General features: G+C 34.4%; 1 protein-coding gene across 3 annotated transcripts; it reads left to right on the forward strand.

The window, feature by feature from the left end:
- The first annotated feature begins 1,763 nt into the window (after nucleotides 1-1,763).
- LOC136216612 (nuclear pore complex protein NUP62) lies at nucleotides 1,764-13,288 on the forward strand. 3 transcript variants are annotated; one of them, XM_066003168.1, is made up of 9 exons: nucleotides 1,770-3,326; nucleotides 8,754-8,838; nucleotides 9,097-9,175; nucleotides 9,550-9,672; nucleotides 9,973-10,050; nucleotides 11,190-11,293; nucleotides 11,601-11,688; nucleotides 11,777-11,875; nucleotides 12,991-13,288. In XM_066003168.1, the coding sequence occupies exons 1-9, from the start codon at nucleotides 1,826-1,828 to the stop codon at nucleotides 13,081-13,083; spliced, it is 2,250 nt and encodes a 749-aa protein (XP_065859240.1). In that variant the 5' UTR covers nucleotides 1,770-1,825; the 3' UTR covers nucleotides 13,084-13,288. The 3 variants fall into 3 exon arrangements, with proteins under 3 accessions (XP_065859238.1, XP_065859239.1, XP_065859240.1); XM_066003166.1 differs by lacking the exons at nucleotides 8,754-8,838; nucleotides 9,097-9,175; nucleotides 9,550-9,672; ... (3 more) ...; nucleotides 11,777-11,875; nucleotides 12,991-13,288 and adding exons at nucleotides 4,564-4,880; nucleotides 4,959-5,114; nucleotides 5,195-5,824 and having other exon boundaries at nucleotides 1,764-3,326; XM_066003167.1 differs by lacking the exons at nucleotides 8,754-8,838; nucleotides 9,097-9,175; nucleotides 9,550-9,672; ... (3 more) ...; nucleotides 11,777-11,875; nucleotides 12,991-13,288 and adding exons at nucleotides 4,612-4,880; nucleotides 4,959-5,114; nucleotides 5,195-5,824 and having other exon boundaries at nucleotides 1,764-3,326.
- The last annotated feature ends 5,835 nt before the right edge of the window (nucleotides 13,289-19,123 follow it).

Consider the following 19,123-nt stretch of genomic DNA (forward strand, 5'->3'; position numbering starts at 1 on the left):
TTATAAAATTATACTCAAGTTGTAAAATTATACTAAACTATATTAAAGTTATAAAATTATACTAAAGTTATAAAATTATACTAAAAAATACTTGTACTCGCAAAGCGACCTCCTCTGCGCTGGATCGGCTGTCTAACCGGGGTCGGCTGCTCATCGACATCCTCACCCTCGCGATCACGTTGAGCTGCAGATTGTCACAGTACCTGGGCTACCACATCCAAGTAGTCCTCCACAGAATCGATATCTGGTTCTCTGTCATCAAAATCCGTCGCCCTCTCTGATCCACGAATATCGGGCTGATCCACAATCGGGCCCCTTCGCACCTGCTCCGTCGCAGCCCCTCACCGTCTACGACCAGATATATCAATACCACGCAATCTCGTATGCTGTGGTGTATCATCCTCGTCGTCCATATCTAGATGACGAGCAGATGACGGGATGGATTTCCCCCCGATAGTAGGTCGCTCCGTCTACAAAAAATTACACTAAATTAATCTAAAATTGTAACATATAGATTATAAATTACACTAAATTAATTTAAATGTAAATATAATTTAAAAAAAAATAAAACACCCTCGGGCGTATGAACATCACGCCCGACCAGTGGTGCGGGCGTAAGAACATCACGCCCGACCAGTGGTGCGGGCGTAAGAACATCACGCCCGATCAGTGGTTCGGGCGTTTGGCTATCACGCCCGCACCACAGGTCGGGCGTGATGTTCATACACCCGACTGCGATTCCGACGATTTCAAAGAAACTCCCATAGATCCAAAAACGAAGCGTAAATCAACAAAAAAACCGTAAATCATACCGTTTTGGCTTTCCCTTTCCGTCCTCAGTCACCATCCATGATTTGGTTCAAAAATTAGTCCAGATTTGATCGAAGAGTCTATAGGGTTCTTGAGAGGTTTTGTCTTTTTTCAATTTTTGTGCAAAGGGTAGTTCGGTCAATTCCCGAGGCTAGAGGTAGGAATTTGTGGCTAGGTATAGCAATTCACTAGAAAAATCAGTCATTTTTTCTATCCTTCTTAACTCTTGAAGAGAGAATGAAGGATCTAAAGAGTTAGAGAGGGTAAAATTTAGTGATAGGAAGCGAGGAATTTCAGAAAACAATGAAGGAAGGGAAATCTATAAATGAGTATTTCAGTAATTGCATGTATGATGGATCCATTTTTATTAATGAGTGAAATGAAAAATACTAAGGTGGCGTGTTGATTAGATTTTGATCGTTCATTTTGACCATTAATTGACTTTGACATTAGACATTCTAGAAATTTTTATCGATGAACTCGAACAGTTCTGTGCATTTTAATATATTTATTTGCAACTATGTTAAAAACATAGTAAAAATTTTATATTTTTTTTTTTGTAATTAACTTATATATGAAAAACATAGTTATTTGTAGTTCGGCAAGTTGTTTATGATTGTATTAATAATACAATAAATATTTTAGACATACGAATGTCTGGAAAGTATGAAGTTGCCAGTTAAATAACAGATCAAATAAATGTAATAAGTCTAATACGTAGAGATAAAATTGATATTGATTGAAAATATTAGGGGTGAAATTTTAACATTTTGTACGTTATGTGTAAGTATACACCTGATAGAGGTAAATTTTAAAATTATGGCTATTTCTAACCCAGTGGACAATATCAACAAAATATTAAGGATGAAATTGATATTTTCAAATTTAGTTGGGCTGGATTTGCCCTAAACCCCAAACAAAGCCTTAGCCCTAAACCCCTTTTATTCAAAAACAGAGAGAAAACCCTCTTCCTCTTGAAACTCCATAGAAAGAGAGGGAAAGAGAGAGCGGGACAATGGCGTCAGGCTTCTCTCTCTCATCTTCTCAATCATCTTCATCCCCTTTCTCGTTTGGATCATCTGCTTCCGGTTCTTCAATGTCGGCGTTTTCTTTCTCATCCGCTCAGTCTCCGGCGACTTCTCCATCACCTATATCATTTGGATCCTCTTCTACGCCGTTTGGATCCACAACCACTGGTTCCGCATTCTCATTCGGATCCTCTCCTCTCTTTGCCTCCAATCCAAATCCTGTTTCCTCTTCATCTTCATTTGGCTTCAACACTTCTTTAAATGGTAACCCTAGTTCTGCGCCTTCATTCGGTTTCGGATTCTCTTCATCCGCTTCTTCCGCTCCTGCTGTGTCTTTCAATTTTGGTTCAGCTTCTGCTACTGCTAGTGCCTCTGGTCCATCCATGTTTGGTGCTTCTTCTTCTGCTGGTTCTACTTCTAATTTGTTTGGGGCAGTTTCTTCCTCCGCTAATTCTGGTTCTTCCGCTTTCGGGAATGTTTCTTCTGGTTCGAATGTGTTTGGTTCAGCGTCGTCTGCAGCAGCGAATTCAACCTCTCCGCTATTTGGTGGAACGTCATCAGTAGCACCAAATTCGTCTTCGTCTCTTTTTGGTGCAGTGTCATCGGCCGCCGCCAGTACTGGCTCATCCTTGTTTGGCGGGACTACGTCTTCAACAGTGTCTGGAACAGGCGCTTCGCCTGCATTTGGGACAACTCAACCAGGGGCAAGTTCTCCTTCGCCTCTGTTTGGGACAGGTTCATCCTTGTTCGGAACAACTTCCTCTGCTGCAAGTACTGGACAACCATCGTTTGGTTTTTCTTCATCAACTGCAAATTCAGGTTCATCACTGTTTGGGACATCTTCACCAGCTATAAGTTCTGGACAATCCCTGTTTGGATCATCTGGCGCTGCAACTACTATTGCTGCCTCTTCAACACCTGGATCATTCTCTTCCACCGCATCCTTGAATTCAAGTTCTGCCTCGCCTTTCTCTTCTTCATCGTCAGGATTTTCTTTCCAGAATAGCACTGCAAGCTTCACAAAAACTGCACCACCTCCTTCCCTGCCTCAATCTTCATCAGCTTCTACTTCAGGCTTCTCTCTTGGAACTGCATCTTCTGGTAGCACTTCAGGCTTCTCATTTGGGGCGCCATCTTCTGCACCGGCTCAACCCTCCTTCAGCTTCAGCAACGCTGCTTCGTCTTCCGTCCCTGCAGTGTCTACTACTGTTGCTGCTAAATCAACAGCTCCATCTCCTTTGTTTTCTACTGTCACAACCACAAGTGCTCCTACTCCAGCTGCAGCTACTACAGTAGCTTCTTCTGCTACTGTCTCATCGATTACTTTACCTGCCTCTGGAACCACAAGTTCGTTTAGTGGTTTTGGAGGGGCCAGTACAACTGCTGCATCGGGGAATGTTAGTTCCTTTACCGGATTTTCCCTCACAACCAGATCAGCGCCCACCTCAACATCACAAACTCAATCTACCACCACTGCACCCTCTCTCAGTAAGTGTGATTACTTCCTACTCGTTATCTTACATTGTTATCAGATGGTTGTTATTTGCCTGAAGTGCATATGTGTGATTTTTACTCTTATGTCATCCTTCTGGACCAGTGAATTCATTATATTAACTCAAATAGGCAGATGAAGTAGGTAGATCAAGGTATTGTTAGTGACCCTTTTAACTGGTTATGGAAACTAGAGCTTTGTGTAACTTGGTAAAATGCTAGATTACTTTGCCATTTTAAAGATATTTGTTTGTGTTTTTTTAAATTGTTTTGCTCTTGTTTTTTGTTTTGTTGTCTTTTTAATTGCTTTACGAACACCTAGCAAATTAAAGAAAATTCCAATTTAATAGACAAATTGAGATCAAGTGCCTGCAACTATGATGCATTCAAAGATTCTCTTTGTGAAATTTGTGTGGATGTTTTTGGTATGGCACTAAGCGTCCACTTAGGCAGTTGTGTGGACATGTGGATGGGACTTTTGGTGAGGAGGTAAAGGACGAATTGATAAGGCATTCATCAAGCCTAGAATGACAACTGAAAAGATAGGAGTCAAGTTAAGGAGATTAAAGGACTATGCTTGGTGGAAGAAGCAGTATTTAGAATGCCCTTTGCTCTGTTGTGTTGTTCTTGTGGAGATGTCTCTTCCAAATTTCCAATCTCTTTGTTGCTTTTGGTTGATGAAATTAGTTTTGAGTTGCGACAAGGCTGGCTTGGTTACTTTAGGTAACGTTTTGGAGATTACACTATTTGCAAAGTTATAAGAGAGGGTTTTAGTCCTTTGGAGATAGATACCTGCTGTGCTAGGAAGGTTTGAACTCAAATCTCAATTTGTGAAGGTGAAGCTAGACATAACCTAGAATTACATAATGCTTGAAGCTTGATCAAATCCCAATCACCGCTGTACAACCCAATCTTCTTTGTCCTTTTGTCTCAACATAGAAATATACTCTTGTTGGTGCTATAGCCTCCTAAACAAACGATGGGTTTTTATTGCCCGTAAATTGGAATGCGAACAATAAGACTTGATCGCTTGAGTGCCTCTAATCCATTTAGATTTGTCTTGTGTTGATCTTTTCTTTACCCTAGTGCCATGGTGAAATGGTTTTGACCTAAAACTGATCATTTGTCAAATTGTTGATGAGGAATTAGCATCATCCCCGTAAACCCTTCTCGTTTAATTTCCAAATGCCTTTTCTTTTCCCAAAAGTTGTTTATTTTTTGTACCCATTTGTAGGCATGTTTGCTAAGCAATCTCTTTGTGACACTTTCATTGCTGTCCAAGGGACTAAGAAGATGAAGAAAAAGAAAACACCAATTAACCCTTTTTGTGGTGGTGTTGAGGAGGTTCCTGGACCCGAGCCTTGTGCTAAGAATGTCGAGGAGAGTCTTCCTCAACATAAGAGGCCTATTAAATCCTTTGGGATAGTGGTTGAAGCTAGCCAAATTGCTCTTCAACCTCCTCCACCTTATGGCAAAGGAGGAAAAAGGAAGAGGGCATACTCTCATGCTAGTTATCTGCCTAGGGGGTTTGCTTTACACGAGATTCCTTCAGTGAGTCTTCTTTTCTTGTCCGGTTCATGACTTTGTTCACCTTGGCAATACTCTTACAATAGTACGTTGTTCTTACAGCTCTTGATGCATGAGTTCGGGGAAAAAGTGACTATTGAACATCCCGAAGTCTTAAACAACCTCCGTCAATTTTGTCGAATTCCAGGAGAACGAGAGAAATTCAAAGGGAAGAACCCCTCAGATGTTGTCTCGAAGGCCTTCGGGGATTGTGCTATCGTATGCTTATTTTCTCATTTCCCTATATCTTCTTAGACATGCACGTTTTTACTTTCGAATGCGATTTCAAATTTTCTTAGGTGCTATCTTCTTTGGCTGATCTTGATGCCCATATTAAGTGCTTGAGTGAGTACAAGGAGCAATATTTTGCTTTGAAGGCTGAGGTGGACATGAAAACCATTGCTTGGAAGGCCAAAGAAGAATTCCTTGTCCAAGTTCATGACAAGCTGTCGGATGAGAAAAAGGCACTTATATCCTCTGTTGAATCTTTTGAGTCTTCGAATAAAAAGTTGGTTGTAATGTGCAAGCAACAAGAGTCCCAAATCTTCCAATTAGACAAAAAACTAAGGGACAAGTCCGAGGAGCTTTGCTTGAAAGAAAAAGAGTTTGCTCAAAAAGTGAAAGAAGAGGAGCTTAGAGGTGTAAGGCGCTTGACTCGGTACCAAACTTCAATGATCAAGGAGATGATCAAGCAATATCCCGAAGTGGATGTGGAGGCTTGGAAGCATGTTTATCCTCCAGAAGATGATGAGGAGGTCAGTGACTTGGACATGTCTTCTGATGATGAGCTAGGGTGTAGTCAAGGCGACGGGCCTGAAGTCGCGGAGGATGTTGCAAAAGATATTTGATTTGATGTTTCTCTCTCTTTTGTTTCTTATTTGTGTTTAAAGATGTACCTCTTACCCTTATATAATATCATTTACTATTCCATCTTACTCTATGTTGTTTTGCATTCTTCTTATTTACATGCTATTTTTGCCCTTATGTGTTATTTCTCTGTATTCTCATTGCGTTTTGGTACTGTCTCTACTTTTGGATAAATATGGCTAGATTTATGAGCATCTGAGTTAACTCGCTATTGCCTTTGGCGTTGGCCTAAATAGAGGCTTCTCAAATCAGAGTTGATGAATAATTGCATTCGTTTTTTGCCTAGATAGATCATGAGGAGTTGAGCCTTCACTGCCTTCGACATGAGGGCTTTCCAAATTGAGCTATAAGGTGTCAATGCATTCGAAATTTTCCTAGATGAACTATGACTTCTCAAATTGAGTCCAGCTGTTATCGCCTTCAATATATGCCTAGATTAACTAGGGTTTTCAAATCGAGTCAAGGCAAGACATTACTACCTTTGGCATTTGCCTAGATAAACTAGTGCTTTTCAAGTTGTTGTACATAGCAGAACACGAAAAGCGGGAAAAGTACCACCATCATAAGATTAAGTGCCTACGAGAAGAATCTCTCTTTCTTTGGGTGAAACTTGTGTGGATTGTTTTGGTATGGTATTGAGCATTCATTAGGCAATAGTGAGGCCATTCTGACTCTTTTTGGTCAATGGCGTCACCTGTGGTTGCGACCAAGGGAGACCTGGTTACTGTGATAATGTTATGGAGATTATACTCTCTACAAAGTTATAGGAGTGGTTTCCAGTCCTTTGGAGATAGATTCCTGCTGTAGCCTGTAGGATGATTTGAACTTCAATCTTAATAGATGAAGGTGAAACTAGGTATACCTTAGAATTGCACAGTTACGAGATAAAATATGGTAGCATAAATATTGGAAGCATTTTAAACAGTACTGCTGCTAAAGTACAACAGCTTTATGTAGGATTTGCCTCCTTATGTTACTTCAGGACCAAATTGAGGTCATCATGTTTATCCTAGAAGATGATGTTAGCCGATGGCCTGAATTAAGTTTTCGCAATCCAACAAATATTACTATGGGGGCAATGGCTACCGATACTGTGGATGTCAGTTTTGATGTGGAATGGTTGCAGTGAGGGCTGATGAGGTGATAGAAGCTTCTAATGTTATGCTAATTAAATGGAGTTGGAGGACTAAGCTCAACATATGCTCTGCTAAGATTTAGCTGATGGAGATGTAGCAGAGACGTGTGAGTTTATACATGAAATGTTGCAAGAAAATCAGAATGGGAGGGAACAGCATTTAGCATCATAATCTAGTTGTATGGCTACTTTTGAGTTTGTGGAGATTCAGCTTATTTATTTGCACATAGTATAAATGTATGCAAGTTCTTACTACTGATGAATGCAGTTGATGTGCCTGTAGCAAAATTACTGATAGAAATTATGGCTAGTGAGGATTGCATTGCATAGAATTAACTAATGTATTTCAATTATACAGTACGATACATAGTTGTGAAAGGTGAAAGGCGAGCCGAGGCAATAAGGGCAAAATATCGCCTTGAGGCGAGGCGACAGCCTCTCGCACTTGAGGCGACAAAAAAATTAGAAAACACAAAAAATAAAATCATAACTCAAATGGACTGGTTTAACTTCTAAAGTTGTAAAACATAAAATAATAACTAATACTCATGATCAAGGATCCGTTTTTATAATGCGCTTGACCTCTTGCACATACTTCCAACAATGATCCGTTCTTTTTGTAGCTTCAAATGTATTAGAATTACTCATACTCATGATCAAAAGCCTGCAAGATTTGGGCAATAACACTTAGAATTAATAACTAATAATAAACTTTCATGAACTTAACAAAACTAATAATAAACTTGCACAACACAATAACTAATAATAAACTTGTACAAACTTCATAAACTTTCATAAAAATTTGGGCAGCATAACACTTGGAACAAACAAAGTCATAAAAATTGAGCAGCATAATGCTTATAACCAGAAGAGTAAGAGAAGAAGAAAAGATGGAATAAGAAATAGAAGAGAAAGACAGAGACGTACATACCTGTAAGATAGGAAGAGAAGAGTAACGTTGTTCTGTTGTGGTCGGCGGTGCTGTTGGAGGAGATGAAGTCTTCGAAGTGGACGTGCGATGGAGGAGAAATCTCCCAAGTGGATGTGCGATGGAGGAGATGAAGTCTTCGAAGTGGACAGAAGAAACCTTTCTATCGCGAACTGTTTGTTTCTGTTCTCTAATTTCTAACCTAAATTTCGCTTATCTTTTTGTATAACAGGTAAACTAGATTTTTTCACCTGAGTATCAAAGGCGACCACCTCTCGCCTGCGGCGGAAAGGCGGTCGCCTTTGGAATTTCGCCCGCCTTCCATCATATGAGGCGGAGGTTTGATTGCCTGGGTTGCCTTTCGCAACTATGGTATGATAAACGGTGGGAGGCCCAGTCTTATTTGTTGTCTTTTAAATGGTTCTCTAAGTTCTCCTTTTAGTAAATTATCTTTCATGTGATCACTTCATCCGGATTACCCAGTTGCAGTATCTTGCTGTATTTTTTTCGCTCATCTATACATGCACATAGAAACATCTGTTTCATGTTTAAACTGAGTTGATTTTTCATTTTTTCACTTTTATGGGATTCTTACTTGGTAATTGCTCTCTCTTGCTTTCCTATTGTATCTATTTTATAGAAGTGCTGCCTTGCTTTGGTGCTGCACACTTTGAGTTCACTAGATGTAATAATTTCCCTGTAGAATACGTGGATGAGCTAAAAATTGAATGGAAATTATATTTATGCTTAACATAAGTGGAATGATACCTCCCACCCTGCAGTTTTTTCTTTATTAAGCCCATTCATGATGTTGGCCTTATTCTTGTTGACATCTTTATCTTCATCTTATATTTGAATCAAAAGTGGTTTGAATGGTGGAGTTTTTATTTATTTTTCTGATTATGTTCTCTCTCAAATCATGCTGCAGGCATCCCTACTTCAGCTACAACATCTGGTTCAAGTGCTATCACGGCTCAGACAACACTGTCTCTTGCTGTGGCTTCCAGTAGTGGGTCTGTATACTCTGTTCTGAATTTTTTGCTAGAGCCTAAGCTACAGTTTATTATCAGTATCTCAAATTTGTTATGTGGAATCTGTATTTTTTCAGATTTCACGACTTAAATTTTTTGCTTCAATTTTATGTTGTGCATCTGGCCATTATTTATTGTCTAAAGTTTACAGAAGACATGGAATGCACATGAAGTCTCCATGGGGTGGACAATACGTTTTCCTCTGTGAATTGTGATCTCATGTTTTGGTTTATCCTACAGGACAAGTTCAAGTGTAAGCACTACTGTTTCTACCACACCAAAATTACCATCTGAAATTACAGGAAAAACTGTTGAAGAGGTAAAACAAATTTTTATATGTTACTCTTTTCTAATATCCTAGAGTCTTTGTGTCTCTGCCTTTAGATTTAACACTTTAATAACCATAAAGCAAACTTGTCACATGATGCTTGACAACCTTAGACATATACATGTGAATATATGCCTTTCTGCGTGTTATGTATGCTTTTATCCAAGAGAGAAATAGAGAGTTGCAAATATGTGCTATAACATCAAGGGATTGCATGCTTTCTGAAAGTTTGTGTTGTATGTCCCAGCCTCTTTGTCCAAAGGCCACATCTTCAATGATCATCACCATGTCTTAATGCTGTGATTTCATATATGTACTTTCTTGCTTTAAATTTCTTTTACATCATGTATTTGTTCTTTGTGAAGATCATCAAAGAGTGGAATAATGAGCTGCAAGTGCGTACCGGGAAATTTAGAAAGCAAGCTGATGCAATAGCTGAATGGGATAAGAGGATCTTGCATAATCGTGATGTTCTTCTTAGGCTTGAGGTAATAGCCTAATATGATTTCTTCTTTTCGATCAAAAGAGACAATGAGATCACGGTCGTGGCACTTTCTATCTTGTATATGTTACTGAGTATGATTGTCATGTCATTAATTCCCTGCTGGTGTACTAAGGCATGGATTTTTATGTTCTCTCTCTCTCTTTTGGTTACAAAATGAGTATTTACAAAATGAATGTAATAATTTTCATTTTTGTCCATGTTTGAATTTCTTATGATGTTTTTAGATGAAAGGAACAACCTTCCTTTTTTAATTTCGTTATCTGATTCATAAAACATTATTCAGATGGAATTGGCAAAAGTGGTTCATACTCAAGACAAGTTGGAAGAACGATTGGAGTTAATTGAGACCCATCAAGGCGAGGTATTTTAACAAGTTCTTTTGTCATCATATATTGTTATAATTGCTTTCTTTCTAATCATTTAGTGTTAAACGATAATTCCAAACTGGAGCCATTGTTATCAGAATCTTGCAGTTCGCAATTCGACGATTTGAATTCAGCTCTATTTCGAGCCGAATCTATAGGGCGAATCTAAATTATAACATAATTGTATGTGAATTGTTGAACTGTGTGGTGAATCGGTCGAGTCGGCTCAGGAAATATGCTAAAAAAAATCGTGATAATAACTACTGCAGCAGATTCCAAATTGTAGTTTAGGAAAACTAGAAGTCTCTAATGAAGAAAGGAAATAAATTAGTGGAAAAGAACCAGCTCAGAAATTTAAAAAATTAAGAAATAAAATTAATTATAATTAATGCTTAACAAGTAAGAAATCATTAACATATATGACTTTCCAATTTCAAATCAATACGCAAATCCCATCTCATCCCATTCAGAAAACATCTTTGGCACTTTGCTCTATCGTCGTGCAACAACAGATGATCAGAAGCAAATTATCTTTATCACCGTTCATCAAAAACTTTAACAACACTAACTACTAAACTAACTTAACTCTCCTCTAGTCTGATTGTTATTTATCAATATTAAACAGAGTCCGATTTGTGAAATAGTTTTTTTTATTAGGATTGCATTGGCATTAGATTTGAATTTTAAGTACCTGGTTGATTTCTTTTTTGACATTAAAATTGCATTTCTAGACGAATGTTTGATAATATTTTAAGTTCAACATGGTAAATATTTTGTTTTTTTTATAATATTATGAATCTGAACCGAATCGCATGAGGCACGATTCACAAAATGAAGATTTTGGTTCACCACTCGAATATCGATTTGACAACTATAACAGAAAGCATCCATTGTATCAACGAGAATTCTAGAAAGTGAACTCTTCTCTCTGCTTGTCAATGCTCAATATCTTGTTTGCGGGTCATGCAATAATCTAATTTTATTCATGTAATTTCATCCTTTTACCTTTTCCTGATCTTTTTTTCTTTGACTTGACCTCTTCGTGATCTTGACTATAAAGAAGTATGTGGCAATCAATAACCTTCCCATTATAATTTAAAATGGTTCTGTTAGCTTAATTTGTTTTTACTTTTAGGTTGATAGGGCTTTGTCCAGTATGGAAGAAGAAGCTGAACGCATATACAAGGATGAGCGCGGATTGCTTCTTGATGATGAGGCGGCATCCACGCGTGATGCAATGTAAGAAATGTTGCTTTTCCCTTGCATGCCTTACCATATGCAGCACCGATCTTGCCTTTTATACAGCTCTGGTGGTTGATTCATCCAACTATGACTTTAAAAATATTCATTAATTATTCAATACGTCAGATGATACTCTTGTCATAATCCTTTTTCTCCTTCTTTGAGAAGCTTACATTTCCGAAGTTGGTTAAGCTGCGTTCTTTTTTTTTTTTTGCCATTAACGATTGTGGACAAAAGTACAACAAAAGAAAGTTTTCCTCACTCTCACCGTCTCCTATTATTTTCTCTTTTGGTTTGATTTCAGGTATGAGCAGGCTGAGATTATAGAGAGGGAATTAGAGCATATGACTGAACATATTAAATCGGTTATTGACAATCTAAATGCCAGCCAGGTTAGCCTCCACTTTTCTTATGGACTCCGCAAGAAAGTTCATTAACTAGTAACAAGAGTTGATCCTTACCTTTTGGTTTGTTTATTAGGGTGGGGAACTCGATACGACTGATAAGATGTCTCCGTTGGATGTTGTTGTCCGAATTTTAAACAATCAACTCAGTTCTTTGATGTGGATTGATGAGAAGGTTAGTGGATTCACTTGGCTTTTGCATTTCTAGGATGCATGCTATGTGTTTTCGTTTGTTACTATATATATTTCCTTTAAGAGGTAGCATGTCTTATAGCATGCATTGTTGTTTTTCGGCAGTTCGACTTTATTTATAGCGCATTTTATCTTCCTCTATATCATTTCTTTGCCAATCCTATGCTCTATTGAGTAAATTGCACCGATAATGACTGAAGTTTAACGTCAAAGGTTGCTGAATTTCATTTTTTCGTCTATAAAATCACTAAACTTCATATTTGATTTCAATGAAGTCATTACGGGTTATATGTGCATAAAAAACCCACCAGAATGCAAGACGCGACACATAAGACAGATACTAAGTGCCACATCGGACCAGGATGTGATATTTTTTTCTTAAAAATTTGTGACTTGGGATGTGCCATGTTAGCTGCAAAAGTCATATATGTCCGACATCGACACTAAGTTGGCATATAGTCAATTCTCTTTTGTGCCAAACCAATGTTCCAGTGGGTTTTTGTACATAAATTCGCTGAAATGACTATTGAAATTAAATGTGAAGTTCAGTGAAAACAAACCCCAGACTTCAATGACTGTGGGTGCAGTTTACCCCTCTTTTAAGAAATGCGAAAACGAGTTTTGATTATGAACACTGTTGTTAGAATATTGCGATTCATGGTTCGAATCGTACTATTCGATTCGATTCAGCTCTATTTCGAGTCGGATCTTCAGCAGTGTTCATCAAAAACTTCAAGTTATCAAATCAAACCAGTATCATTCCATCATTATCAAGTTGACAACAAGACAAAAAAGAGAGTCAGCAAGTTCAAACTCTCCATCTCCACTAAGTTATTAAACAGAATCTGATTTGTGAATTAGTTTTATTAGGATCGCATTTGCATTAGATTTGAATTGTTCTAGACTTTGATAATATTTTGAGTTCAACATGTTAAATATTTTATTTTTTTGTAATATTATGAATTTATTCGAGTCACGACTCACTTTACGTGTCCAATCTTGATTTGAAAAATCATAAATAACAAATATTTGTGATTAACCATCTGTTCTCTTTGACCTTCGATGGCAAGATCACTTACCTTTTTTGAGTTTAAATAGGCTGAAGAATTCTCATCACGTATTCAAAAGGTTGCTACGCAAGGTTCAGCAGCAGATAGGCAGTTAATGGGTCCAAAATTTTGGATGTCTTGATCTTGTACCTGGATACTTTATCCTTCAAACATTTGGTTTCTCCTTTACTTTTTTTTTTGAATAGAAATGGAGATTCAAAACCTATGTTGTTCAGGATTAGTTAAATGTTGATAATTGATTGGCATCAGAGCATACATACTTCTAGAATTATTACGGTCTTATAAAAGTGTCTAAAGACACAAAGCCTTGTTTTGCTTATGAAAAATCTTATGTATGCATGGCTTCCTCCTATAGATGAACTTTTTGCTTCAACAGATAAAAAAAAAAAAAAAGGATAATGGTTAATTTTTCCCTAGTCGGAAACTTAATTTTGTCCTCAATATACGAAACGGCTTAATTTTGTCCTCATGGTAGCTCAATTTTTATTATTTCCCAAGGAATTTCGTTCGTTGTTAATGTCAGTGCTTGCAGACATTAATATTCAACTAGACCCCAAATGATCAACTGTTAGATCTATGCTTATTAGAATTGTGGAGATTCAAAACATTCTAAGGTTTAGATTTAATAATGCGTAGGTAAAATTGACTTGGAGTTTTTATTTATTTATTATATATATATATATATATATATTGTGATTTGCATATTACATATCCTAGTTGAGTCAGTGGTAATACATTTTGCATTCTCAAACTGCATACAAAATGTCCTTCAAGTGGTATTAGCTTTCATTAGTTAGGGTCTTGGGTTCAATCTCAAGGACAAAAATATACATTTTTTTCCATGCCATCATATGTTCGAAAAATCTGTATAAAATGGCACAAACATCTCATGTGTGCATGTGGTGAAGCCTACCAATTAATGGTAGGTAGTTTTTGATTTGAAATTTAGGGGGTTTGATAAAATTGAAAATTGAGTGTTAGATTTTTTTTTTTTTTTTTATATTAGCTTTTAAGTATCCAAATCCCTTCATCAGATTTTTTTTTTTTTTTTATATTAGCTTTTAAGTATCCAAATCCCTTCATCATATGTTTTTTAATAGTTTTAGGATTAAGCTTATAATTTTAGGGAGTTCAATGAATGTGAAAATTAAAAATTAAGGGCTTTATCATGAAAAGAAAGTTCGTGAGCTACATGAAGAATAATAAAAGTAAACCTGAATTCAAGAAACTCAATTTATTATAGATTAGCAAATTAAGACACTTTTATATAATGTTAATTAGTATAATCAGGGCCGTTCCTTCCTGACCTTTTAGAGGCCTGGGGTGAGATGATAATTTGGGTCCCCATATGTACGTTCTACTTTTTTTTTTTTTTAATTTGTAGGCCAGATGATTTTTTTTATTATTACAAAGATAAAGTACAAATTTAGTCATATGGTTATTAGGAGAGAACAATCATCATTCAGGCATAAAATAGTGCAATTTTAAACCTAACGTTTATCAATTGGTACAGTTTCGAACTTAATTGACAAAAATGAGGTTTTTTTATATGTAATTTCTTGTTCTATCCTCGCTCCAACCTCCACTGTTCTAGTCACTAAATATGGTTTGAATTTGCACATTTCATGTTAATGAAAAGAACTCATTTTTAATCAACTAGACTTGAAATTGCACCAACTCGTAAAGGTTATTTAAAATTGTAATATTTTCTACGTAAAAGCTAAATTGGTAGTGCAGTAGTAGTGAGTATACTAACTAGAATTATTTATGTACTAAAATAACAAGTATCTATGTCATGTTGAAAGAAGTAAATAAATATTGACAGAAAGCATAATTAAGCCAGGTACTTTACCTGTTTTAAGGATCAAACTGCTGATCGATCATTTTTTTTACATTGAATCCTTTATCATTGATTTTGTTATGGATTTGGTCATTATTTAACTTTTTCGTCGAGTTTAGTAGATGAGAAGATTGATTTGGCGATTCTAAAGTTAAATAAGGGCCTAATCCATAATAGAATCAATGATCAAGAATTCAATATGGAAAAATAAATGATTAGGGGCTTAATTCTTAAAACAGCCAAAGTTCAGAGTTTAATTATGCTTTTTGCTGTAAATATATTATTTTTCATATTGAATATATTCAATATATTGATAAATAAATTTAAGAAAATAAATTGAAATGAGATAATATTTTTTTTAGAAAAGATTAAATGGTTATTTTTTTATTGGATACATAAATAAATTGATAATTTTGATTTAACAAAACAAAAAAAATGATAGTGATAAAATGGAGTGGAAAGGGAAAAAATATTTGATAATAATAAAAAGGGTAAATAATTATAAAGTCCTTATGTTTTTGCTTAACATACTAGTAGGTCCATCCTATTATTATAGGGTCCTTAAGTTTTATTTTAATCAACTCTTTAGTCCTTCCATGTGTTTTTGTAGATGAAAGTCCAAATTGCCCCTAGTTATTTACATAAAAAACTTATTTTTTAATTTCAAATTTAATCGAATAGTTTTAATAAAGTTTATGAAGTATATATATACCGAAATTTATGTAATTTTGTATATACTAATCATTAAAAATGTATTTTTATTCTCTTAAATTTTTATTTTTTTAATATAATGTCGTTAAACTAGCATTAAATATTAATAAATTTTTCAAAAAAATCATTTTTTTTTCATTTATAAAATTTATTAGAGATAAATAAAGATTACTTTTACAATTTATATAGTTTTGCTCTTATTCTGATAATTTTTGAAATATTTTTCATTCATTTTTTAGTCAATAAAATTTAGGCTACTAAATTAAATTTGTATAATTATATAAAATTTAATAAATTAATTATTCAATATTGTAGAGATTATGCAGGAAAAAAAATATTGTAGAGACTATGTAGGAAAAAATGAGAAAAAAACATAAAATAGGAAAAAATAGATGTTTTATTATTAAAATATAGAGTAAAGGGTAATTTTGGTATTTTGAAATTTATTTGGTATAGTTTGACCATTGACTCAAACATAAGGACTAAGGAGTTGATGAAATTAAAAACTGAGGGACTATATAATTATTTCTAAAAACAGAGGAACTAACTAGTTTATTAAGTAAAAACTCAGGGACTTTATAATTATTTACCCTAATAAAAATGAGGAGAAGGTTCAAACCTCCAACCACAAGCTTAATTAAAGATGGAAGCCTCTTACTTATAGCAACTGAACCAATTACTTTCTATGTTGCATATGCATTTCGGTTTTATATAGGGAAAATTACACAGAAATTCATCTTCTAAAAACTATTTACAACTATGTCAAATCATAATTTTGGATTATATCAAACTAGTAAAATCAGTACTTTTAATATATTTTAAGGATTAGAATTTATAAATTAGTAGCCTAAAATATATTTTATAGGGTTTATGATTTATGAATTGGAGTCTAGAATTTTTAAATTATGGTATAAAATCATAATATATAGAGAATAATGACATATTAAGAATTAAGTTTGGTGATATGACTTAGTTGTAATTTTGTACTTAATTATGATATTCATGTATTTGACCCTTTTATATATCTACAATATAAAATATTTTTTTGGACCCCTTAATATTATGGGCCCTGGGCGGGCGCCCCTCGTTTCATAGCCCAGGACCGGCCCTGAGTATAATCAATGTTATTGATACATTAATTTTTTATTCGTTTTTATGTTAGTTTGAAAGTGTACATTCAAATGATTTAAATGATATTATTTAAAGGTAAAATTATAAAATCATTTTCATGGATTTTTTATTTTTCATTCAATTACTTGAATCCTTGGATATATATATTCAAACTTTAAAAAAACTGAAAAAATGAAATATTTACAATGTTTTAAAATAATAAAATGATTAAATAAACAATGTCGAAAAACATGATTAAACTTTTGAACTATTGATTTTTAATTTTACATATATTGAATCATTTATTAACGACTTAATTAACAAGCTGTTAATGAGGAGCTCAGTGTGTGCGTATGTGAAAATTAAAGATAAGAGATTTAATTCTTAAGAAAGCATTAATGTTTGGTGGTTTAATCTTAAAAAAATAAATGATTAGAGATTCAATTTTTAAAATCTTAAAATCTTAAAAGTTCAAAGATTTAATTATAGATTTAACCTTTTAAATGTTTTTTATAATAACTTTTTTTTTGTTATTCACTTTCGCAGATGGTTTGCACATCTATGTGTGAGACTGCTGGCCACAGAAATTATTTCCATTCCCTTTATAATAACCCTTTTAAGTATGGAATACTATAAATTATTAAATAATAGAGTTGTTTATTATATAGTAAAAATTAAACATTGATAAAAGCATGAAGGTCTAAATAAAAGTTAATTTATGATTATTTTTTTTTGTGAAAAATAATGGATAAATAGTTTATTAGTATTTAAATTTTTATTTAATAGATTGTTTTATTTTTATATTTTAATAATATATTATTTAGTTCTTAGTTTTTATTTTATTCAACATGTTAATACTTTATAGAGAATAAACTGTTTAGTAAATAACATGACATGTTTGACATGATTAATTTGTTACCATGCTTCTTTGTTAACTAAATGAGTTATAAAATCCACCCACTCATTTCTATTACAAATTAATTAATAAATTAGAATTAGGAAAAATTGAAGAAATATATGTATTATATATACATATTAGAGTAAAATGATTTATAAATGTATAATTATCTACATTTTTATTTTAGATTAAATGCTTTATACTGGTCGGGACCATTAACTCGTCAAAAATTATACAAGTTAACCTGTGGCATTATATATTTATTTGCGGAAGGAACTGAACCTATTAAACTTCAACCATAATTCGTCTAATTTAGAGGTTACACAATTTATATTGTTGTATCATTAGGTTTGGCTTGGCCTAGACACGTTTATGTGCGTGTGCTAAGAGTGAGTGAGTTATGTATATGTGTCAAATCTCGAGCAAACACTGGAAAGATACCTAACAATGATTATCCTGTTATATTAAGTAATAAAATCCGGTAAAGATCAGGTATCAAATCCACGGAAGTTATTTTAAAGCAAATATTGTTCTACTAGGCTTTCTTACTGTTGAGGCGAACGATAAAACGAATTTTTGATTCTAAATTACTTCTACTCCTACTCCTATTTTTAGCATGTCTTTCTCCTACTCTTTTATAATATTTAGTTTATATGTTAAACGCGGTACCTAGGGATGCCCGTAAATTATATGAATGAGATTAAAATTATCTACCCATTAAGGTTATTGAACGAAACATGTAATTTAAAATATAAAAGAGTAAAAGTACGGAAATGACATTACTCCCTCAACTAGACATGACCTAGGCCCCGTGTTGCTTGAAATGGGTTTGGACAAGAAAAATTAATCTTAGACTCAAGCTCGATAAAACCCGTCTATTTTTTAGACGGCTCCGGCCTATTAATATTAATTAGTAAATTATATACTAAATTTTTTTTTTAAGTATAAATTTTATTTTTTATAATTAAAAATTAGGCTATATATCCCTACCCTCCTGAAGTTGCACAAAAATTGAAACCGATCCTCGACATTCAAAACGTCACAAATAACCCCTCGAATAACACGTGGCAGCACGTGATTGGTGATGGAGGTTAGTTGCAACTTTTTGAAGTTCCAATCATGCGTTGTCACGTGGCATTTGAGGGGTTATTTGTTCCCAATAAGCAACTTGAGAGGGTTATTTATTCCAAATAAAAAACTTGAGGGGCTTCGTTGTAACATTGAAGTTCAAGGGATTAGTTGCAATTTTTAGAGAACTTCGGAGGCTAAGGATGTATTATGCCTAAAAAGTGTGTATATTTTTTTAAATCAACTGAGTTTGAGAGAGATTTGATTTTTAAATTCGAGCCTAATCTAATCTGAACCCGTTTAAATTTACAACAGGTTAGCTAAGTTTAGGCTGAATATTTTTAGATAAAATCTTGTTAGGCCCGGCCCAAACCCGGACTATGGTCTAGTCTATTCTCAAATTGCTTAACCATTGCCATCCTAAACACAAATTGAAGGGTTATTGTATTATTGTGAAATCAATGGAGTAAGTAGTCAATAAAGTTGTAGCTTTTCTTACATAATGGTGTAAAGACTGTATTACATTTAGGATAA

The sequence above is a fragment of the Euphorbia lathyris genome, chromosome 2, assembly GCF_963576675.1.
Source record: "Euphorbia lathyris chromosome 2, ddEupLath1.1, whole genome shotgun sequence".
Classification (NCBI taxonomy): Eukaryota; Viridiplantae; Streptophyta; class Magnoliopsida; order Malpighiales; family Euphorbiaceae; genus Euphorbia; species Euphorbia lathyris.

Coding starts and splice junctions, on each gene's coding strand:
- LOC136216612 (XM_066003166.1), top strand. CDS start 1,826: ATGGCGTCAGGCTTCTCTCTCTCATCTTCTCAATCATCTTCATCCCCT. Junction 4,881..4,958: donor CTTTACACGAGATTCCTTCA/GTGAGTCTTCTT, acceptor TTGTTCTTACAG/CTCTTGATGCATGAGTTCGG. Junction 5,115..5,194: donor CCTTCGGGGATTGTGCTATC/GTATGCTTATTT, acceptor AAATTTTCTTAG/GTGCTATCTTCTTTGGCTGA.